Source organism: Leptodactylus fuscus, chromosome 2 (assembly GCF_031893055.1).
Source record: "Leptodactylus fuscus isolate aLepFus1 chromosome 2, aLepFus1.hap2, whole genome shotgun sequence".
NCBI classification, from domain to species: domain Eukaryota; kingdom Metazoa; phylum Chordata; class Amphibia; order Anura; family Leptodactylidae; genus Leptodactylus; species Leptodactylus fuscus.
Window position 1 is genome coordinate 99,911,509 of NC_134266.1, and position 25,087 is coordinate 99,936,595.

Consider the following 25,087-nt stretch of genomic DNA (forward strand, 5'->3'; position numbering starts at 1 on the left):
GTGAAGGGGCCCTTAAGGTAGTTTTTGGTGTTTTTATGGGAAAATTTGTGCAGTTACCGTCCGTTCCCTTCTGGTCCAATTCTGGCCTTATTCTGGTCTGTGCACTTTAGGAGTTGAACATTGAGAGTTTTTAAGATCCTGTAATGGTCTGTTTGAACTATGACTGTATGACTAATCTGTAATTTTTCTGGTTTCATTGTGTAATAGAAGTTCATAAGATGAGCTTGTGTGCACCTAGTGTTACAAATCATAAAGTTTCTTTTTTGTTTGCACAGCTTTGACAAAAGAAACAAGAAATGATTTTGCTGTTTTTCTCCATAGATTACTGGATTTTATCAGTGTGATGACTTATGATTTCCATGGTGGGTGGGACACTCATTCTGGACACAACAGCCCTCTGTGCAAGGGTTCCACAGACTACGGCGAATTGGAATACTTTAACATTGTAAGAAAATAAGTCAATTTTATTTATTTATTAATTGATTGATGTATTGATGATTTTAAATTTATAGGGTTTACATTTGGATGTGTATAATAAAACAAACTAGTGTACTTGTAACATAGATTATACTGATTTACTGGCCCTTTTAAGTGGGCTGATTATCAAGCAGTAATGAGCGCTTATTATTTATTAGTATTATTATTAGTAATGAGTGCTTATATAGTGTGTCTATCACTGCTCATTTAAGGCAGGGTCCAAAGTAGCGAAACTGCTACGGAAAAAAACAATGTTTTACAGGCCCATAGCCATTCTGGGAAATCCCATCCACACATTACAGAAAATATCAGCAGTGGAAATGCTTCTATTTCAAAAACTGTCGCATTTTTATAAATTGCAGCATGTTGATTATACCTGCAGAAGTGCTGCCATTTTTCCTATTGGTATAATTAAAACAGAAAGTGCAGGGGAAAACTATACAGACTTTCTGTGAAAAGTGCTGTGGGAAAAACACAATGCCACTGACACTTTATAAAATAATTGTAAAAAATTGTCTGGAAAGGTGTACAAAGCTTCAAAAATTGTGACTTTTTTCTAGGATTTTGCTATGAATTATTGGAAAAACAATGGAGCTCCTGCAGCAAAACTTCTTATTGGATTCCCAACATATGGCCGAACATTCAGGAACCCAAATCCTAACAACTGTGATGTGGGGATCCCCGTGTCTGGAGCAGGATCAGCTGGGCCATACACCAGGGAGGCTGGTTTCTGGGCATACTATGAGGTACCTTTTATCACAGAACACAGAGGGATCACTGTTATGGGGTCATTTGTTTTTGACAAACAGATATGAAGACTTCAACACCATATACAACCATGAAATTGAGACCTGTAACATGTTATGGAGTCAAGAACTGCATTTGAGACCTCGCCAAGACTCCAGTTATTCTTGCACTGGAGATTTGCTTTCACTGTCCTAAATATAGTCCAGCTGCAGTCATGAAGCCAACATACAGGATATACTCATATATATGCTATACTGTATATATGTGGCTGACAAACAATGAAGTCTTCCATTGCTAACCGATAACTGCTGACATACAGGCTATATATATATATATATATATATATATATATATATATATATCGTCAGGGTCTGGGTTGCTAGGTGGGGTGGCATAGACACACAAGTCCAGTTTCTTTTAATCTAAAACAAAGGTAGAGTTTATTTACACTCAAAAAGGTAGTGGAGAAACAAAGGAAACAATACAAAAATAAATACCTGCCTGGCTAGGCTCTAACTAAACCTAGAATAGGTTACCTCACCTAGAATAACAGAAATCCAAAAAAGCCAGTAGAATCATTCAAGACACAGCTCTGCCAAAGTGTTGCTGACGGAGCTGGCTTCTTAAGTCTCCTTGACGAGGAGACTCTCTGCAGCTGAGTTGCTTCTGGAACATCCCCAAAGTGTGGACTGGAGGGGGGTGGAATGACAGGTCCCACTACCATTCCTAAAAATCCAGCCCAGTACTTAGCATTTACCAAAATGCTCAGCAGACGAAAGTTGTCTGCTGAGACCAAACTTTCTTGGAGTTTTCTCATCTCACCCACCTAAGTAGTCTGGGTGAGATGTACATATACTATATATATACAGTCCTATGAAAAAGTTTGGGCACCCCTATTAATCTTAATCATTTTTAGTTCTAAATATTTTGGTGTTTGCAACAGCCATTTCAGTTTGATATATCTAATAACTGATGGGCACAGTAATATTTCAGGATTGAAATGAGGTTTATTGTACTAACAGAAAATGCGCAATATGCATTAAACCAAAATTTGACCGGTGCAAAAATATGGGCACCTCAACAGAAAAGTGACATTAATATTTAGTACATCCTCCTTTTGCAAAGATAACAGCCTCTAGTTGCTTCCTGTAGCTTTTAATCAGTTCCTGGATCCTGGATGAAGGTATTTTGGACCATTTCTTTCTACAAAACAATTCAAGTTCAGTTAAGTTTGATGGTCGCCGAACATGGACAGCCCGCTCTCAAATGATCTGAAAACAAAGATTGTTCAACATAGTTGTTCAGGGGAAGGATACAAAACGTTGTCTCAGAGATTTAACCTGTCAGTTTCCACTGTGAGGAACATAGTAAGGAAATGGAAGACCACAGGGACAGTTCTTGTTAAGCCCAGAAGTGGCAGGCCAAGAAAAATATCAGAAAGGCAGAGAAGAAGAATGGTGAGAACAGTCAAGGACAATCCACAGACCACCTCCAAAGAGCTGCAGCATCATCTTGCTGCAGATGGTGTCACTGTGCATCGGTAACAATACAGCGCACTTTGCACAAGGAGAAGCTGTATGGGAGAGTGATGAGAAAGAAGCCGTTTCTGCACGTACGCCACAAATAGAGTTGCCTGAGGTATGCAAAAGCACATTTGGAGAAGCCAACTTCATTTTGGAAACAAAGATTGAGTTGATTGGTTATAAAAAAAGGCGTTATGCATGGCGTCCAAAAAGAAACAGCATTCCAAGAAAAACACTTGCTACCCACTGTAAAATTTGGTGGAGGTTCCATCATGCTTTGGGGCTGTGTGGCCAATGCCGGCACCGGGAATCTTGTTAAAGTTGAGGGTCGCATGGATTCCACTCAGTATCAGCAGATTCTTGAGAATAATGTTCAAGAATCAGTGACGAAGTTGAAGTTACGCCGGGGATGGATATTTCAGCAAGACAATGATCCAAAACACCGCTCCAAATCGACTCAGGCATTCATAGGAGGAATAGCCAACACTAGAGAGGAGAGAGAGTGTATTCAAAAGGACTTAGACACACTGGAACAATGGGCTGAGGCGAACAAAATGGTATTTAACAGGGACAAATGCAAAGTTCTACATCTGGGTAACAGAAATGTAAAAAACATATATAGTATGGGAGGAATAGAACTAAGTGATAGCATAGGGGAAAAGGACTTGGGAATAATAGAGCTAAAAAAATTCTGGGATGTATTAAGACAAGCATTGAATCTAGATCAAGAGAGGTCATTATTCCGCTGTACTCTTCCCTGGTCAGACCACACCTGGAATACTGTGTACAGTTCTGGGCGCCTCAATTCAAGAAAGACATCGATATATTGGAGCAAGTCCAGAGAAGAGCAACCAAAATGGTGGAAGGTCTGCAAACCATGTCCTATGAGGAGCGGCTAAAAGAACTGGGACTGTTTAGTTTGCAGAAGAGAAGGCTGAGGGGAGATTTAATAGCAGTCTACAAATATCTGAAAGGTAGTCACAGTGCAGAGGGATCTACCCTATTCTCATTAGCACAAGGAAGTACAAGAAGCAATGGGATGAAACTAAAGGGAAAGAGATACAGATTAGACATTAGGAAAAACTTTCTGACAGTGAGGGTAGTGAGAGAGTGGAATAGGCTGCCACGGGAGGTGGTGGGCGCTCCATCAATGGAAATCTTCAAGCGGAATCTGGATAAACATATAGCTGGAATGATTTAGGAAAACCTGCACTCGCAGGGGGTTGGACCCGATGGCCCTTGAGGTCCCTTCCAACTCTACCATAAGAATAAGAATATGTAGAGGAACAATTACAATGTTCTGGAATGGCCATCCCAGTCCCCAGACCTGAATATCATTGAACATCTGTGGGATGATTTGAAGCGGGCTGTCCATGCTCGGCGACCATCTAACTTAACTGAACTTGAATTGTTTGTCCAAAATACCTTTATCCAGGATCCAGGAACTGATTAAAAGCTACAGGAAGCGACTAGAGGCTGTTATCTTTGCAAAAGGAGGATCTACTAAATATTAATGTCACTTTTCTGTTGAGGTGCCCATACTTTTGTACCAGTCAAATTTTGGTTTAATGCATATTGCACATTTTCTGTTAGTACAATAAACCTCATTTCAATCCTGAAATATTACTGTGTCCATCAGTTATTAGATATATCAAACTGAAATGGCTGTTGCAAATACCAAAATATTTAGAACTAAAAATGATTAAGATTAATAGGGGTGCCCAAACTTTTTCATAGGACTGTGTGTGTATATATATATATATATATATATATATATATATATATATATATATATATATATATATATGACAGGAATGAAGTCTTCCATTGCTAACCGATAACTGTTTTTTTTTTTTTTTTTCCAATTATCAACTAATAGGGAAATGTCTAATTGCTGTGGGTCTGATCGCTGGGACCCAAAGTGCTCAGACACTTATAGAACTTTAATAATATTAGTGTTATATCACACAAAATAGTCTACAGGGCTATATAAGTGCACATCACAGTGCGTTCATCTTAGAAGTTTACGTCATTTTATTTTCAAGTCAGCCATATATTAAATCTGTGTCTTGATGCTACTGAATTTGTCATGCACTAATAAAATGCATTAAACTGTATATTTTACAATAGTATGTTCTACATGTTCCCTTTAGATCTGCACTTGGCTTAAAGGGGCCACAGTAAAATGGATTCCAGACCAGAGGGTTCCATACGCTTGCAAGGATAATGAGTGGGTTGGATTTGACAACCAAGAAAGTTATGAATGCAAAGTAAGATGATGTATAACTGAAGCTTAATATTGTTAGTATGGTGACTTCTATGTAACTAGTATGTCATTCTGTTCTTTATACCCAGTGGCGTAACTAGGAATGTCGGGGCCCAGTGGCGAACTTTTGACATGGCCCCCCCCCCCCCCCGACCGACACCAACAACCTCGACCGACCCCTCCTACGCATTCCTGTGCGTTTTATTATGCCCTATCGTGGCCCCTTCACATAGTATAATCCCCCATAGTGGCCCCTGCACACAGTATTATGTCCCTTAGTGGCCCCTGCACACAGTATTATCCCGCATAGTGGCCCCTGCAAACAGTATTATCCCCAATAGTGGCGCCTGCACACAGTATTATGTCCCACTGTGGACACCCATAAACAATTATTATACTCTGTGGTCTTTTCAGACCCCAGAGTATAATAATCAGAGACCCGGGGGAATAAAAACATAAAAAACTATTGTTTGTTACCAGTCCCCCGGCTCCTACTCTGTCGGCCTCAGCTTCCGTCCTTCTTCAATGATGTCGGACGTCACATGACCCGAGACGCAGGCCGGGTTCATGTGACGTCAGAGACGTCAGACAACTAGGAAGGAGGCCTGGCCAGGATCGTGGAGAGGTAAGTAACAGTGTTTTTTGCTTTCTTACCGAAAAGACCCCTGAGTATAATGATAGCAGTGGTAGCAGCTGTCACCGGGCCCCTAATGTCCCAGGCCCTGTGGCAGCTGCCTCTGCTGCTATGGCGGTAGTTACACCACTGTTTATACCATATAAGTAGGTAACAAAGAATGTCATATTTCACAAATGTCTTCAAGAGTGATTGCAGGAAAATTTTCTAGCTAGATAAAGTGTCTGTTACACTTTTGTAACACTCAGGAGGGCCAGGGTTGGTATCACAAGTAATATATCAGATGCGGCCGGCTTTCAGGGGGTCCCTGGGTCCTAAATGTGCACAAAATCTCCTTTTTGATGTCCCCGACTACCCACCCCCACTCTGATATCTGACAATGACAACAGACAACCAGGCTTCGGGGGTAATCGTTGCTTTTTTTTTACTAGCAGGACAAAGTAATATAAATGTACATATGGAGTAGTTCTTCACATACAATACAGCGATCTTTGTAGGTAGTGTCCAATTAAGCAGGTGAATTAAGCAGGCGATGGAGCTTGGAGGAGGAATGCATTGCATAGTTTAATTAGTAGTTAAACTTGTATATACTGGTAAAGATGGCCTGTATCCAGGGGGTTAGTCCTCCACAACTGGGTACACGTATGTAGGGTAGCGACTAGAAGTGCCAGCAGCGGGAGATCCTCAATTTCTGCCAGACTAGCTATGGGCTTCTTAAATATAGATTTGTCCCAAAGACTTACTTGGATAGAGAGATACGTGTAGACGTCCCAGATGTATGGATAGGCAGGTCCGTCAACTTTAGTGCTTTTTAGGCTTGGAGCTCCAGAGGAAAACACTCTCTGAGGAGAATCTCGAGTACAGAGGAAAAGCCATCTCTGCTTGCAGTGCCCTGAGAGTTGGCTGCCATTTTTCAGCTCTCCATGTGCTGTGTCTGCAGCTGTCTCTACACAAAGGACCAAAGCACAAGGTCCCCAACCCCCCCCAGTCCTGGAGGTCACCTGATTGTACTGGACACACCTTCACACTGACAACTCAAATTACAATGGCAAAGTATAGGCAGGTGTAGTTCACAAAAACATCCACAAGATGGCGCATTAATAGACCCCACTGTGTGCAGGCTCTGGTCAAATAGAAATGAAGGGGGAGGAAACACTTTACCTTATATGCAAATGTCCATACCATCTCGGTCTGCAAGGACTATTAAAGGGAATTGGACGAGCAGCACCGGGACATTACACTTTCATGTTAAGGGTCTTCAGACCTGAGTAACATTTCTCAACAGTTTTTTCTTTTGTAAAAAACATTGCATCTGCACTATACTGAAGCCTTGTACCATGTGTATGGAGCTGTATATATCTGTATGCAGTAAGCCTCCCTGCCCCCAGACACTGGTGTAACTATAGGAGTCACAGTTATGACCTGACCCATAAGCCAAGGAACAGTGGCATAACTAGAGTACAATGAGCCCAGGACTAAGGCATCTGACGTTCACTCTCTCGTCCCTTCCCCCTGCAACCAAGATCTTTACGCTGCAAACATCCTCCTATCTTCATATTTGCCACTGCCCTCTTTAAATTATAGTATATAAAGTCTCTCCCTTGTTTAATCCTTTTATTGAGGAAAAAATAGTAATATTGCATATATAATATTATAGTATTATTATATAAAATTTCTCTTAAAAAAAAAAATCAATTAAACCAAAGGTCTAGATACACAATCAATCAGTGTATTTGTTAGCGACTCATAGATCAGTGATAAAATAAATGCACCTATAGGGCAAAGTAACCCCCAGCAAAAATAAAGTAGAGCTTATAAATGGAATAAAACTTCCTGCACTCCAATGCTTTGAATAGTTGAGTTAAAACATTACTTTTATTGTTGTTTACAGTACAACTTAAAAATCATGGAAGAGATTATATTTTTTTTCCATGGTGTGCAGAACGGGGTGTTTCATGCAGAGCCACATATTATCCCCTAACAGCTAGGGTACCAGCCTTAGACCAATTTCAGACCGCCATAGAAAAAGATCTGATTAGGGGGCGGAGCCTGACCGTCGATGCCGATGGAAGCCTGAACCTGCAGCTCCGTTGGACATAGAGTTAAAAACCTCCCTGAGATACGCAAACAGAGGCTAAAATGGAAAAAAATGGCAGAGAAAGGAGTCTGGATCCTCCTGGAGCTCTCAATGGGAGAAATCAGCAGGCAGAAATGCAAAAATTCTTTAGGAAGAAGACAGCCCGTTCTCCCGCTCTGGCCTGTGAGATGGCGCAGGAAGAAATACAACAGGGGGATGCCGCTGATGCCTTGGACATGGAGAGCGTTACTAGTGTGGACAGGTCAGACACCATTTCTACTACTATCACCAAATCTTTCCTACGCAAGGTTTTGGCCCAAGCAGTGCCGCACCTCCCATGAGGCGACCTGAAGCGACCGCTTCAGGCGGCGCTATGCCAGGGCCACGGGGAGGGCGGCATTTTTGCTGACCTAAGCCAGTCCAGGACAAGCTGACAAGACAAGCAGGACAAGAGAGCAGGTCATCTCCCTGCCTGCTCTCTGCCTGCTAAAGCTCCGCTCCGCTCGGCCCTGCCCCCTCCACTCCGCTTCAGGCGGCAGAAAGCCATGGTTCACCCCTGGGCCCAAGCAATTGCCCCAGTCATGGCAGAGCTTGCCGCTCTATGTGCAGACATGCAGGACCTGGATCACAGAGTAGACTCCCTGGAGCTAGCTTGCACAGAGCTCACATCTCACTCACACACTGTGGAGCAGCATGTCATCCTGCACCACACACAGATTAATAAAGCCTGCACATTCTTGAGGACCTGGAAAACAGGAATAGAAGGTGAAACATTCGTCTAAAGGGCCTACCTGAGTCCTATCCCCCAGAAGACCTGAGAAACATAATGGCATCCATTTTCACATTGCTTCTGGGCCAGGAGAGGGCTGAAGCCATTCAGATGGAGCGCATGCATCGTGCTATTAGGCCTAAACCCCCGGCTTCAGAACCACCGAGACATTATCTGCAGCCTGCTGACGTCGATAGACACAGTAGCGGTACTCAATGCAGCCAGAGAGAAACGGCTGCTTTATTATGAACAATCTGTTTTACAGCTGTATCAAGACCTGGCTCCTACAATGCTAGCCAAAAGCCGCATACTAAGACCACTACTAGAAGCATTGAAGGAAAAAGGACTGCAATTGGCTATTTCCTTTCGGGCTTGCCGTACTCAAACAAGGACGCAGAATTGTGATACGTTCTCCAGAGGACTTGGCGGCAGCCTGGAATCAACTGGATATCCCTCCGATCCCTATTCCATCGTGGCAGGCCTTGTCAGTCGACATAAATGCATGGCCGCAACTTCCAGAGGTGGAGAGAAAAGATCATAACTGCAAACCTAAATCCCCAAAGGCGAGGAAGGTGATTGTATGCTGAAAGCATATCATCACAGTGCATTTGGAAGACATAGTTTGTTTGCCCAAGGACCTTGTGTAACTTACATACCATTGAACAGGTACACGTTTTTGTTCTTGCTGTCTTAGACGTTATACCTATACTTATATCTAAAACAGCCACTAAAACAGACCTACCAGTTCACTTTTATCTCACTTTGGCTTTTGGACTTGACAAGATGATCTGTGGGTATTACCATCCTATCCACCACCGACTTAATGGGGGTGTTCACCTTGAATGGACTAATGGCTACCTGTTATGTTTTTACCAAGTAATTACTATACTTCAAGTGGACTCGCATACTTTTCTTTCCAGGCCTGGACATATGGCCAAGGTTCAGTTTTGTACATTTTTCTCTTTGACAAGTTAGTGCTCCCCTTTTAATGGAGCTTACGCTTTTAAGAATTGATTTGAACATGAGAGCATATGCATTCTTAATTTTTTCAGACATAGCCAATAAGAAAAAATATTAACCCACACCTTAATTGTCAATACTGTTTATTAAGTTGAGTCTCATAGGATTTAGTTTAGATCTTTTCATGTTCTGTAGATTTTGTGTATCCTTGGGGGGGCCCCGTCCGAGTCTCTGGGGTCAATTGGTGTGCTCCGCGGGCTTGGATTGCAACCTTACCCCTGACTGTGCAAACAGTTTTAAAGGGGCTCTATCACTAGGAAAAGTCATTTTTAACTAATCACATCTTTGCATAGCCTTTAGAAAGTCTATTTCACACCTACCTTTAGTATATAGATTGCCTCAGTGGTTTCTGAATAAGTCCTTTTTTTTCATATGCTAATTAGACTGGTGCACGATAGATCGTGCACTCTCTGCTATTGTTTTCTATGGGAGGCTGCTGCTGCTGCTGATGACTCAGCTTCCTGTTTGCTTCACACACATAGGAGATAATAGGAGAGAGGAGGCTGCTGGGAACTTCCTGTACTGGCTGGAAGTTCATTAGCATATGAATAAAAACGGACTTATTCCGAGACCACTGAGGCAATCTACATACAAAAGGTAAGTGTGAAATAGACTTTCTAAAGCCTATGCAAGCATGTGTTTAGATAAAAATGACTTTTCCCAGTAATAGAGCCCCTTTAAACGGAACGGGACACTAGTTAATAGCTAAGTTGCATTACTGTTTAAAATGAGTATTAAATTCGCATGTTCCCAGTTGTCTTTGATAGGGCTGATAAAGAATAGCACCAATTTAAACGTAACTTTCATAGCTGTGCTTAATTACACTGCATAGAACTCATTTATTTTTTAGCACAACTCTATAGTTTATGTTCCCTTGGGGGGGCCCCCGCCTGGGGCCCAGGGGTCCTGTGTCGTGGCCCCTCGGCCTTGGGTGGCAATCTTCCCTCGGACTATGCGAATGGTTTGATCTTGGGGAATAGTTGACTCATGTCCGAGAGTCATGCGGTTTTTTTATTATGTGGTTGGGGTAATGTTTTGCTCAAATATAGTCATCAACTGTTTGTAGCTTTAATTCTAATTGACCAGGTATACTCTCACTATCCCTGTGTGTTTTTGGTGTCTCCTCGGCCCATCTACTCTACTCAGTACTTGTGTTATGACCTCCCTCCATCGCAGACTCTCACTGCACTACTAAATTCTGACTCCTTCACTTTTTTCCATTATTGTTGTTTGTACTCCCATTTTACATTATATTGTACCTTTCAGGGAGGTGACTAGCTGTCACGTTTAGGATTCTATCTCCTCCCCTGATTTACTGTCTGATAGGACAGTGTTTATTACAGTTAGCGGATAACTAACAACTCCAATCGACTGGCATCACCTACCTGCCCCATCCCCCCATTATCCCTCACCCACATATCTCTCTATCTTATAAAAATGAATTTCTGTCTGTCTATTCTCTATGTGCGACCAAACGACTGGACCGATCTTCACCAAATTTGGCACACAGATACTTCAGGTATCCGGGAAGGTTTAAAGGGGTATTCCCATCTACATAATTATTTTTAAATTTGTAGATAATTAAAAGTTAAACATTTTTGCAAATATAAGTAATTAAAAATTCTGCAGAGTTTTAAAGATTTTCTCTAACTTTCTTAGTGGTGAGAGTCTGTTATCTTGATCGGTTGCCATGGATACGACCACTAATGCAGAAACTTTCTAAGGTCAGAGAATCAGCCATGATGTCCTTATTGTGGTCAGGATATTTTCTCATACTTGTAGTTTTCTTGCCTGATAACCCAGCTACAATAAGGACATCATAGCTGGTTCCTGACAAGTCCCAGACCATAGAAAGTTTCTGCATTAGTGGTCGTATCCATGGCAACCGATCACGATAACAGAACGTCACCACCAAGAAAGTTAGAGAAAATCTTTAAAACTCTGCAGAATTTTTAATTGCTTATATTTGCAAAAATGTTTAACTTTTAATTATCTACAAATATGGATATGATTATGTAGATGGGAATACCCCTTTAAGATGAGAACCCAACTCACTCGGACACACCATTCTGGAGATACAGCTTTCCCAAAACCCTGACCCCCCATTAGCCAAAACAAACCTGCAAGTCTTTCACTCATATTCCAACTGCCATATACACGGTCACTCCACATGTACAATCCAACACTGTTATCCAAGCTGAGATACACGCATCACAGGATTAGATACACAGGTCAGCACACAGTAGCACACGGCAGAGGACTAGATACACGCGTCTGCACACAGTTCTACACACCAGAGGATTAGATGCGTGTGTTTGCACAAAGTAACACACGCCAAAAGATTAGATATGCGCGTTTGCACACAGTTCCACATGCCAGAGGATTAGATACATGCATCTGCACAAAGTACCACACGCTGGAGGATTAGATACACAGGTCAGCACACATTATCACATGCCAGAGGATTAGATACTCACGTCTGCACAAAGTACCAATCTAAGGAGGATTAGATACGCACGTCTGCACAAAGTACCACATGCTGAATGATTAGATATGTGCGTCTGCACACAGTTCCACACGCCAGGGGATTAGATATGCGTGTCTGCACAAAGTACCACATACTGGAGGATTAGATACACAGGTCAGCACATAGTATGACATGCCAGAGGATTAGATAAATGCGTCTGCCCACAGTACCACATGCCAGAGGATTAGATACACGCATCTGCACAAAGAACCACACACCAGAGGATTAGATACGCACATCTTCACACAGTACCACAAGCCGGAGGATTAGATACACACATCTTCACACATACCACACAGGGAGGATTAGATACGCACATCTGCACACAATACCACATGGGGAGGATTACATACACGTGTCTGCCAGAGGATTAGATACGCATGTCAGCACACAGTATCACATGTGGGAGGATAAGATACGCACGTCTGTACACAGTACCAAATTCTGGAGGATTAGATACACAAGTCAGCACACAGTAAAACATGCTGGAAGATTAGATACGTGCATCTGCACACAGTTCCACATGCCAGAGGATTAAATACACACGTCTACACACAGCACCACACACTGGGGGATTAGATGCACAAGTCAACACACAGTACCACATGCCAGAGATTAGATACATGCATCTGCACAAAGTACCACACGCCAGAGGAAAAAATACACAAGTCAGCACACAGTATCACACGCCAGAGAATTAGATATATGCATCTTCACACCACACGCTGGCCGGAGGATTAGATATGTATGTCTGCACACAGTACCACACACCAGAGGATTAGATACACACCACTGCACACAATACCACATGCAGGAGGATTAGATACAGACATCTGCACACAGTTCCACATGCCACAGGATTAGCTATGCGCAACTGCACACAATACCACACGCCGGAGGATTGGATACGTGACAATGCACACAGTTACACATGCCACAGGATTAGATACGCGGATCTACACACAATTCCACATGCCATAGGAGTATATATTCGCGTCTTCACACAGTTTTACACACCAGAGGATTAGATATGTGCATCTATACACAGTTACACATGCCGCAGGATTAGATACGCACGTCTTTACACAATACCACATGCTGTAGGAATAGATACGCAAGTCTGTGCACAGTTCCACATTCCGCAGGATTAAATACACCCGTCTGCGCACGGTTCCACACGCTGGAGGATTAGATACGCACATCTTTGCACAATACCACACAATGGAGGATTAGATACGCGCCCCTGCAAAAAATTCTGTACGGCGAAGGATTAGATACGCACTACTGCACACAATACAACACGGGGAGGGTTAGATACACATTTATGCACACAGTACCACATGCCAGGTGATTAGATACACATGTTAGTACACAGTACCACACACCAGAGGATTAGATACGTGCGTCTATACACAGTTACACATGCCAAAGGATTAGATACGCATGTCTGTACACACATCCACATGCCGGAGGATTAGATATGTACGTCTTTGCACAATAGCACATGATGGAGGATTAGATACGCGCCACTGCACACAATACCACACGCTGAAGGATTAGATACATGCTACTGTGCACAATACCACACGGAGAGGGTTATATACACTCATCTGCACACAGTACCACACGTCAAAGAATTAGATACACGTATTTGCACACAGTACCACACACTGGAGGATTAGATATGCGTGTCTGCACACAGTACCACATGCTGGAGGATTAGATACACAAACCAGCACACAGTATCACATGCCAGGGGATTAGCTATGCGCGTATGCACACAGTACCACATGCTGGAGGATTAGATACACAAGTCAGCACACAGTACCACACATGAGAGGATTAAATATGCATGTCTGCTCACAGTACCAACCGCCAAAGGATTAGATACATGCGTCTTCACACAATTCCACACGCCAGAGGATTAGATACGCACCACTGCACACAATACCACACGCCAGAGGATTAGATACACGGCTCTGCACAGAGTATCACATATTAGAGTTTTACTCCAGGTTTCCATAGCAACCCAGCCATTTGTCTTCACTGCCTTATGTCAGCTTTAAAGGGGCAGGGTACTGTGCACTGTTATACAAGGTCACATGCACACAGCTTTACTCCAGGTCTCCTTAATAACCGATCGCAGGTTTTTCACTGATATCCGAATTGAGATGCTTGTGGAAACACACAAATCATATACAAAATACACCAGTGCAAAACTGGACAATTCTTATGGGGCCACTACACAAACAAAAAATGAAATATACCCGTGCGAATCCGGGTCCCCCTGCTAGTAGATTAATATATTGGGCTTAACAAGTATCTTTTGCAATATGCTCTCTTACCACTGGCCATCAGCCTTGTTCACCTTGCTGCTCCCAAGTCTTCTTTCCTTCTGGACCAGTTTGGTCTTGCAATGTTTTGAGAACCTGAAAAGAGAGCTGAGAAACTTACTCTGGTATGGTGACCTCCAGTGTTGAGGCATGTTCCCTAGGCTTTTCTGCAGCTGGTTTGGCGGCAGCATCTGCCTTTGCGTTACCTCTACTTTCTTTTGTAACAGCCTTGGTGGGTGCCTTGACATTTGACTATACCCTCCTGTTCGGGTAGAAGTAAGGCCTGCATCAGTTCCTGAATAGCCTGGAAGTTCTTTATAGGCTTACCATTAAACGTAAGGAAAGCTCTTGCTCTCCAGATCAGACCATAGTTGTATTCTATATCAGGGGAATAGCGGGCCTACCCTCAGCTGTTTTACACCGTTTCAGTGAGGCCTGTTTCCAACTCAGCTTCTTGAGCTGAGGCCTGTGGGGGTAATGGTTCTGCTTGCTTTACCTTGTTTTCAGTGACCACAGCATATCTGGTGCAGGATCCGCCATTTTTCCAAATCCAAAACATCTATAAAAGAGCTCAAAATCAAAATTAGCAATACATTCATCATTTAAATACAGTTCATCGGAAAATACATGTATGTACAGGTTATTTTACTGCTGTCCTTTGTCCTTTCCCCCTTGAATCTATTGTTAACAGGGTAGAGGGATGAAGTGTGTCATAAATACGGCACACTTAGTCTGGACCTGAGACACTATATACTATGTATATCGGCATTTTTCTCCAGGGACTGTTAGACCGCTGTTACAGCCCTAACACAAGAAGGCTCTCCTCTGGACACTGGGTCTAATCTAGAAGAATAGTAAGCTACTGGTCTTTGTTGGTGTCCATAGCTTTGAGTAAGCGCTGCTGCTTCATATCCTAAAATCTCAAGTACAGTAAAGAGAAAAGATCTTATCATAATTAGGAAGCTCTAGGATGCATTACTGATCCACTGTCGACAGCAGGACACAAGGCATAAAAATTTCCTAAGTTATGTCACGCCATTAGGGGGTGTGAGCTCTTGTATGGCTGAAGTCTAGCACCTGAATGACATACAAAAATAACCTTAGTAGGGCAGAACTGCAGACTTAGACTTGGATGCTTTACAAGCTGTTAACAAGCAAGACAGAGATATTGATGCTTGCATACATATCTCCTGCCTGGGGGCAAATCTGGTCATCCACATACTGGATTAGCACCACGCTCAAAGGCAGCATCCAATTACTCTTTTCCGGACTCCTCCTCCCCAGAATTATCTTTCACTCCCTCACCATGGAAATCAACCTCCTCTTGTAGTGTAGGTGTGGGTCTGTCTGCAATAGAAATTAGATCTAACTCAGGGTTTTAATGGCCCTTCTTTCGAGGCATTTAGCACCCCCCCTCCTCACATGGGATTGGAATATTTCTCGTAAAACCTTTGTATAACACCTTATTTCCATTTGTCGTCTTTCTACATCTTTTTTTTTCTTCATCACTTCCTTTATTACTTTCATCTATATTTTGAATTGTTCAACTGGTTTATCATCTTTCAACCATCTCTGCCATACTTCTTATGAAAGTTTCTGCCACACTTCCAATCAACCAGGCTCCAAACAATTGTCTCCAAAATCAATTAGATTCCTTTCATTAACATACAAAGAGCTGGCCTTTATCTCTCTTTCCCATGTGGTCAAACTGGTTTAGACACGCATGGCACATAGCATAGGAATTATATTTACAAAGGGATTTATACACTATAATTCACAGTTTAGCCATGTTTTAAATTGTCAGATCATTCAGACTATCTGATATAAGTAAACATAACTTTCTCAAGCTCCCACACATCCACAAGTACAAACAACTCAATGACGTTAGTGCCAATCAGTGCACCAGGCAGAAGAAATGGGAGAGCTTATAATATGGATTAAAAATCAAAAATAATTTTTTATCGTGGCCACTGGTCTCCCAAATCTATCTACCATACCACCTCTGTTCTTACTAATCAGGCACCTACTCAAATCCTAATAAAATTCCAAATTTATAGACAATATACTGTCTATAAATGACAGTATATTGTCTATAAATCTACCACTTTCTTGCAAATCATAGCCTTCATTCGGTCACACTCATAAATTCCTCATTTGCTCTCAATCTCTATAGCTGGACTTCATCTATTTCTAAAATCAGCCTACACTACCCAGGCAAACCCTCCATGATTTGCCTAATCTTCTGTGTCGAACCTCACAGGGATACAAACGGTACCATACCCCTTGGGCCTCCTACGCTTATGGACACACTACTTGTAGTAGATCCTCCAAAAAGATAACTCTCGGGCGTCCTAAGCGCTTAATTCTGGCAATGTCTTACCACAAATCCTCGCAGAATATCTTTCGGCACATAAGTGTTAACTACTCACAAGAAAACCATACACTAGCCCCGGGCTACTAGACTCTAGATAGCAGTGGCCTGATCTTTCCTGGCTAATCTTTTCTTAACATTCTACAGAGTCCAACACACAAACAAACTAAATGGGATGCATATTCTTCAAATACGGATACTTCTTCATAAAACAGAGTTCTTTAAAAAGACCAGAGGATTTACATTTCTTACAACTCACCCGGCATCCAGAGAGGCCACATGGACAGGAAAAAGTGGAAACATGGAAATTGTATGAATATATCTTCTTACCTTGGCAGCTGCTTTTTTTTTTTTTTTTTTTTTGAACCATTTTCCTACTTTTCCATGTCCTGGTGTCCTTTCTGTGTGTTTTTTTCTGGATGCGTAGTAATTGACCTCTGGCCCCACATTGGGTGCCATTTTCTGTGAGCACAATCCGCTCTAAGTATCACCGTATTGAAGTCCAGATTAATAAAGTTGTCTTTTCCCTTTTCATAAGCCAGGCTCAGAGAAACTCACTCCACAAACAGCTTGTGTGTGTAAAGTGTGTTCTGTCTTTAATGGTAACAATACAGCAGTATATAACACATTGCATAGACAAAACAGGTTTGGCTAGGATAATTAGGATAATTAGCATAACATGATTGGTGGAGGAGTTGTAACAGTAGTCCTGATGCATGTCTATTGGATAAGGTCACACCTGCCTGAGGGCTGAGGGGGGTGTGAGTTCTCTTGAACAAAGGTGAGTTGTAGTAGACCACATGGCCTCAAAGTCCAAAATGGAGTCTGTGAGCACATGGCAGGACCACATGTCTGAAATCTAAGATGGAGGTTACACAAGCTGCCATCCTCCACACTGGTAATGACTGGCTGGTTCTATTCTGGCATTAGCTGGTATCCCTTTAAGGGAGCTTAAAAATACATTGTAACTGGCCAATAGATTGGATACTAATATCATTGGCTGAGGCTTCCTATTGCATAGACCCACTGTGATTACGAAACATGGGTGGGATAAATTATTAATCAGATTTGTGGATACCAGCTTTATGTACACACCCACTTGTTCTTTACTAAGGTAGTGTTAAGTGTATACACAACCGTATACTTTTCTTATTTTGTGGGGTTGTTTTGGTGGTTTTGTTAGGAATTTTAACTTGATTATCAATAATTAGAGATGAGCAAACACTAAAATGTTCGAGGTTCAAAATTCGAATCGAACAGCCGCTCACTGTTCGTGTGTTCGAACGGGTTTCGAACCCCATTATAGTCTATGGGGAACATATACTCGTTAAGGGGGAAACCCAAATCCGTGTCTGGAGGGTCACCAAGTCCACTATGACACCCCAGGAAATGATGCCAACACCTCTGGAATGACACTGGGACAGCAGGGGAAGCATGTCTGGGGGCATCTAACACACCAAAGACCCTCTATTACCCCAACATCACAGACTAACAACTACACACTTTACACACTCAATACCACCTCTCTGACAGTAGGAAAACACCTTGAAACATGTGTATTTGGCACTTGCAGTGAGGAGAGCTTGTCATCAGCAGTGAATTTGGCCTTTGTAGTAAGTTGAGGTTGGCACCAACATTTGTTTTGAAAATCAGAGTGGATTGAGCCTCTAACCAGCAGAGTTTGGGCAAATTCATGGTGGAGGGAGCCTCTAAACACCCCAGTTTGGGAAAATTCATGGTGGAGGGAGCCTCTAAAAACCCCAGTTTGGACCAATTCATGATGGAGGGAGCCTCTAAACACCCCAGTTTGGGAAAATTCATGGTGGAGGGAGCCTCTAAAAACCCCAGTTTGGACCAATTCATGGTGGAGGGAGCCTCTAAAAACCCTAGTTTGGACCAATTCATGGTGGAGGGAGCCTCTAAACAGCCCAGTTTGGACCAATTCATGGTAGAGGGAGCCTCTAAACAGCCCAGTTTGGGCAAATTCATGGTGGAGGGAGCCTCTAACCAGCCCAGTTTGGGCAAATTCATGGTGGAGGGAGCCTCTAAAAACCCCAGTTTGGACCAATTCATGGTGGAGGGAGCCTCTAAACAGCCCAGTTTGGGTAAATTCATGGTGGAGGGAGCCTCTAACCAGCCCAGTTTGGGCAAATTCATGGTGGAGGGAGCCTCTAAAAACCCCAGTTTGGACCAATTCATGGTGGAGGGAGCCTCTAAACAGCCCAGTTTGGACCAATTCATTGTGGAGGGAGCCTCTAACCAGCCCAGTTTGGGCAAATTCATGGTGGAGGGAGCCTCTAAAAACCCCAGTTTGGGCAAATTCATGGTGGAGGAGCCTCTAAAAACCCCAGTTTGGACCAATTCATGGTGGAGGGAGCCTCTAAACAGCCCAGTTTGGACCAATTCATGGTGGAGGGAGCCTCTAAACAGCCCAGTTTGGACAAATTCATGGTGGAGGGAGCCTCTAAAAACCCCAGTTTGGACCAATTCATGGTGGAGGGAGCCTCTAAACAGCCCAGTTTGGATCAATTCATGGTGGAGGGAGCCTCTAAACAGCCCAGTTTGGGCAAATTCATGGTGGAGGGAGCCTCTAACCAGCCCAGTTTGGGCAAATTCATGGTGGAGGGAGCCTCTAAAAACCCCAGTTTGGACCAATTCATGGTGGAGGGAGCCTCTAAACAGCCCAGTTTGGGCAAATTCATGGTGGAGGGAGCCTCTAACCAGCCCAGTTTGGGCAAATTCATGGTGGAGGGAGCCTCTAAAAACCCCAGTTTGGACCAATTCATGGTGGAGGGAGCCTCTAAACAGCCCAGTTTGGACCAATTCATGGTGGAGGGAGCCTCTAAACAGCCCAGTTTGGGCAAATTCATGGTGGAGGGAGCCTCTAACCAGCCCAGTTTGGGCAAATTCATGGTGGAGGGAGCCTCTAAAAACCCCAGTTTGGACCAATTCATGGTGGAGGGAGCCTCTAAACAGCCCAGTTTGGGCAAATTCATGGTGGAGGGAGCCTCTAACCAGCCCAGTTTGAGCAAATTCATGGTGGAGGGAGCCTCTAAAAACCCCAGTTTGGACCAATTCATGGTGGAGGGAGCCTCTAAACAGCCCAGTTTGGACCAATTCATGGTGGAGGGAGCCTCTAAACAGCCCAGTTTGGGCAAATTCATGGTGGAGGGAGCCTCTAACCAGCCCAGTTTGGGCAAATTCATGGTGGAGGGAGCCTCTAAAAACCCCAGTTTGGACCAATTCATGGTGGAGGGAGCCTCTAAACAGCCCAGTTTGGGCAAATTCATGGTGGAGGGAGCCTCTAAAAACCCCAGTTTGGACCAATTCATGGTGGAGGGAGCCTCTAAACAGCCCAGTTTGGGCAAATTCATGGTGGAGAGAGCCTCTAAAAACCCCAGTTTGGACCAATTCATGGTGGAGGGAGCCTCTAAAAACCCCAGTTTGGACCAATTCATGGTGGAGGGAGCCTCTAAACAGCCCAGTTTGGACCAATTCATGGTGGAGGGAGCCTCTAAACAGCCCAGTTTGGGCAAATTCATGGTGGAGGGAGCCTCTAACCAGCCCAGTTTGGGCAAATTCATGGTGGAGGGAGCCTCTAAAAACCCCAGTTTGGACCAATTCATGGTGGAGGGAGCCTCTAAACAGCCCAGTTTGGGTAAATTCATGGTGGAGGGAGCCTCTAACCAGCCCAGTTTGGGCAAATTCATGGTGGAGGGAGCCTCTAAAACCCCCAGTTTGGACCAATTCATGGTGGAGGGAGCCTCTAAACAGCCCAGTTTGGACCAATTCATGGTGGAGGGAGCCTCTAAACAGCCCAGTTTGGGCAAATTCATGGTGGAGGGAGCCTCTAACCAGCCCAGTTTGGGCAAATTCATGGTGGAGGGAGCCTCTAAAAACCCCAGTTTGGACCAATTTATGGTGGAGGGAGCCTCTAAACAGCCCAGTTTGGACCAATTCATGGTGGAGGGAGCCTCTAAACAGCCCAGTTTGGGCAAATTCATGGTGGAGGGAGCCTCTAAAAACCCCAGTTTGGACCAATTCATGGTGGAGGGAGCCTCTAAACAGCCCAGTTTGGACCAATTCATGGTGGAGGGAGCCTCTAAACAGCCCAGTTTGGGCAAATTCATGGTGGAGGGAGCCTCTAACCAGCCCAGTTTGGGCAAATTCATGGTGGAGGGAGCCTCTAAAAACCCCAGTTTGGACCAATTCATGGTGGAGGGAGCCTCTAAACAGCCCAGTTTGGGCAAATTCATGGTGGAGGGAGCCTCTAACCAGCCCAGTTTGGGCAAATTCATGGTGGAGGGAGCCTCTAAAAACCCCAGTTTGCACCAATTCATGGTGGAGGGAGCCTCTAAACAGCCCAGTTTGGACCAATTCATGGTGGAGGGAGACTCTAAACAGCCCAGTTTGGGCAAATTCATGGTGGAGGGAGCCTCTAACCAGCCCAGTTTGGGCAAATTCATGGTGGAGGGAGCCTCTAAAAAACCCCAGTTTGGACCAATTCATGGTGGAGGGAGCCTCTAAACAGCCCAGTTTGGACCAATTCATTGTGGAGGGAGCCTCTAACCAGCCCAGTTTGGGCAAATTCATAGTGGAGGGAGCCTCTAAAAACCCCAGTTTGGACCAATTCATGGTGGAGGGAGCCTCTAAACAGCCCAGTTTGGGCAAATTCATGGTGGAGGGAGCCTCTAACCAGCCCAGTTTGGGCAAATTCATGGTGGAGGGAGCCTCTAAAAACCCCAATTTGGACCAATTCATGGTGGAGGGAGCCTCTAAACAGCCCAGTTTGGACCAATTCATGGTGGAGGGAGCCTCTAAACAGCCCAGTTTGGGCAAATTCATGGTGGAGGGAGCCTCTAAACAGCCCAGTTTGGACCAATTCATGGTGGAGGGAGCCTCTAAACAGCCCAGTTTGGACCAATTCATGGTGGAGGGAGCCTCTAAACAGCCCAGTTTGGGCAAATTCATGGTGGAGGGAGCCTCTAACCAGCCCAGTTTGGGCAAATTCATGGTGGAGGGAGCCTCTAAACAGCCCAGTTTGGACCAATTCATGGTGGTGGGAGCCTCTAAACAGCAGAGTTGTGGGAAATCAGGGTGGAGGGAGCCTCTAACCAGCAGAGTTGTGGGAAATCAGGGTGGAGGGAGCCTCTAACCAGCAGAGTTGTTGGAAATCAGGGTGGAGGGAGCCTCTAACCAGCAGAGTTGTGGGAAATCAGGGTGGAGGGAGCCTCTAACCAACAGAGTTGGGGGAAATCAGGGTGGAGGGAGCCTCTAACCAGCAGAGTTGGGGGAAATCAGGGTGGAGGGAGCCTCTAACCAGCAGAGTTGGGGGAAATCAGGGTGGAGGGAGCCTAGTATTAGCAGAATTGTGCAACGCTTATGGTGGATAAGTATGAGGATGCGGAGGAATTGGAGAGGTTGAGCACAGACATGGAGTTTCATGTTGGGGTGCTTTACACAGGTGGGCACGAAAATGAAGGCTCTATCCAGTGGTGGTTCATTTTTATCAAAGTGAGCCGGTCGGCACTCTCAGCTGACAGACGGGTGCGCTTGTCAGTGATGATGCCACCGGCTGCACTGAACACCCTCTCAGATAGGATGCTGGCGGCAGGACAGGACAGCACCTCCAAGGCATATAGGGCAAGTTCAAGCCACAGGTCCAACTTCGACACCCAATACGTGTAGGGCGCAGAGGGGTCGGAGAGGACAGGGCTGTGGTCGGAAAGGTATTCCCGCAACATGCGCCTATACTTCTCACGCCTGGTGACACTAGGACCCTCCGTGGCGGCACTTTGGCGAGGGGGTGCCATCAAGGTGTCCCAGACCTTAGACAGTGTGCCCCTCGTTTGTGTGGACCGGTGAGAACTTGGTCGCCTACTGGAGGAACTGCCCTCCCTGCCGCCAACGTCACATGCTGGAAACATCTCCATCATATTCTGCACCAATTGCTTGTGGCAAGCATTTATGCGATTGGCCCTCCCCTCTACCGGAATAAAAGAGGAGATGTTGTTTTTATACCGGGGGTCAAGGATAGCAAAGATCCAGTACTGGTTGTCCTCCATGATTTTGACAATACGCTTGTCGGTTGTAAAGCACCCCAACATGAACTCAGCCATGTCTGCCACAGTGTTAGTTGGCATGACTCCTCTGGCCCCACCGGAAAGTTCAATCTCCATTTCTTCCTCATCGTCCATGTCTACCCATCCGCGCTGCAACAATTCGGGACGATGGGACGATTCGAAGTTGCCCGGAAGCCTCCTGTATCACCATCACATCATCGGACAACTCTTCTTCCTCCTCCTCCTCCTCCTCCTCCATTAAACGCGATGAAGCGGACAGATGTGTGGACCTACTCTCCAGCTGTGACGGATCGGATGCTATCCCTGACTCCTCTGTGTGATCTGAGTTATCCCTGATGTCAATCAGGGATTCTCTCAGAACACACAAGAGCGGGATTGTAAGGCTCACCATCGCATCCTCAGAGCTCACCCTCCTTGTGGACTCCTCAAACACCCGTAGGATGTCACAAAGGTCTCCAATCCATGGCCACTCATGGATGAGAAACTGAGGCAGCTGACTTTGTGGCACCCTAGGGTTTTGTAGCTGGTATTCCATCAAAGGTCTCTGCTGCTCAACCACTCTATTCAACATCTGAAATGTTGAGTTCCAGCGTGTGGGGACGTCGCACAAAAGCCGGTGTTGTGGCACATGCAGGCGTTGCTGGAGAGATTTTAAGCTAGCAGCGGCTACTGTCGACTTGCGAAAGTGGGCGCACATGCGCCGCACTTTCACCAGTAGCTCTGGAACATTGGGGTAGCTCTTTAGGAAACGTTGCACCACTAGGTTGAAGACGTGGGCCAGGCATGGAACATGTTGGAGTCCGGCAAGCTCCAGAGCTGCTACCAGGTTCCGGCCGTTATCACAAACGACCATGCCTGGGCCCAGGTGCAGCGGCTCAAACCATATTGCCGTCTCATCGAGGAGGGCATCCCTCACCTCGGAGGCAGTGTGCTGTCTGTCCCCCAAGCTGATCAGCTTCAGCACGGCCTGCTGACGTCTACCAACGCCAGTGCTGCAACGTTTCCAACTCGTAGCTGGGGTCAATCTAACAGCAGAGGAGGAGGCGGTGGCGGAGGAGGAGGCGGTGGAGGAGGAGGAGGAGGGGGGTGTTCTTCTTGTGTCCCTGCCAGGAATGTTAGGCGGGGAGACGAGGTACACTGGGCCAGTTTGGGGAGCAGTCCCAGCCTCAACTACATTCACCCAGTGTGCCGTCAGTGAAATGTAGCGTCCCTGTCCGCATGCACTTGTCCACGCGTCGGTGGTCAAGTGGACCTTTGTGCAAAGCGCGGAACTAAGGGCCCGCCTGATGTTGAGTGACACGTGCTGGTGCAAGGCGGGGACGGCACACCGGGAGAAGTAGTGACGGCTAGTGACAGCATAGCGAGGTGCCGCAGTTGCCATCAGGTCCAGGAAGGCGGGAGTTTCAACAAGCCGGAACGCCAACATCTCCTGGGCCAGCAGTTTAGCGATGTTGGCGTTCAAGGCTTGCGCATGTGGGTGGTTAGCGGTGTATTTCTGCCACCGCTCCAATGTCTGAGAGATGGTGGGTTGTTGTAAAGAAGCGCCTGATGGTGCCTTTGATGGTGCAGGAGAAGGAGATAAGACAGGAACAGGGGAGGATGAGGAAGAAGTCAACAAAGTGGCGGAGGCAGATGAAGTGGTGTCCTGGCTCGTCCTCTGGAGTGCATCGCCAGCACAGTCAGCAGTAGCAGTGGCAGTGGCAGAGGCAGAGGCGTGAACGGCAGGCGGCCTTTGTCCTGCCGTTGCTGCCTGCCACTGATTCCAGTGCTTGGATTCCAAATGATGGCGCATTGAAGTGGTGGACAGGTTGCTCTTCTCAGAGCCCCTAATCAATTTCGAGAGGCAAATTGTGCAAACAACACTATATCTGTCCTTGGCGCATTCCTTGAAAAAACTCCACACCTTCGAGACACGTGCCCTCGAGGTAGGAGTTTTTCGGGGCTGGGTACGAACTGGAACATCTTGGGAGATTCCGGGTGTGGCCTGGCTTCGCCTAAGCTGCTGACCTCTGCCTCTGCCTCTAGCTACCCTTTTTGGTGCTGCTCCTGCCTCAACATCCACACTACTTTCCCCGCTTGACATCCTCCCCTGTCCAGGTCGGGTCAGTGTCCTCATCATCCACCACTTCCTCTTCCAACTCCTGTCTCATCTCCTCCTCCCGCACAATGCGCAGGTCAACTGGATGCCCTGACGGCAACTGCGTCACATCGTCATCGATGAGGGTGGGTTGCTGGTCATCCACCACCAAATCGAACGGAG

General features: G+C 45.2%; 1 protein-coding gene across 1 annotated transcript in view; it reads left to right on the plus strand.

The window, feature by feature from the left end:
- The window catches only part of LOC142194886 (acidic mammalian chitinase-like), a 35,640-nt gene that overhangs the window by 5,705 nt on the left and 4,848 nt on the right, over window positions 1-25,087 (plus strand). The window contains exons 7-9 of the mRNA XM_075264315.1: window positions 322-445; window positions 1,038-1,223; window positions 4,901-5,017. Coding sequence (XP_075120416.1) covers window positions 322-445; window positions 1,038-1,223; window positions 4,901-5,017 — 427 coding nt within the window. The remainder of the gene's footprint in view (window positions 1-321; window positions 446-1,037; window positions 1,224-4,900; window positions 5,018-25,087) is intronic.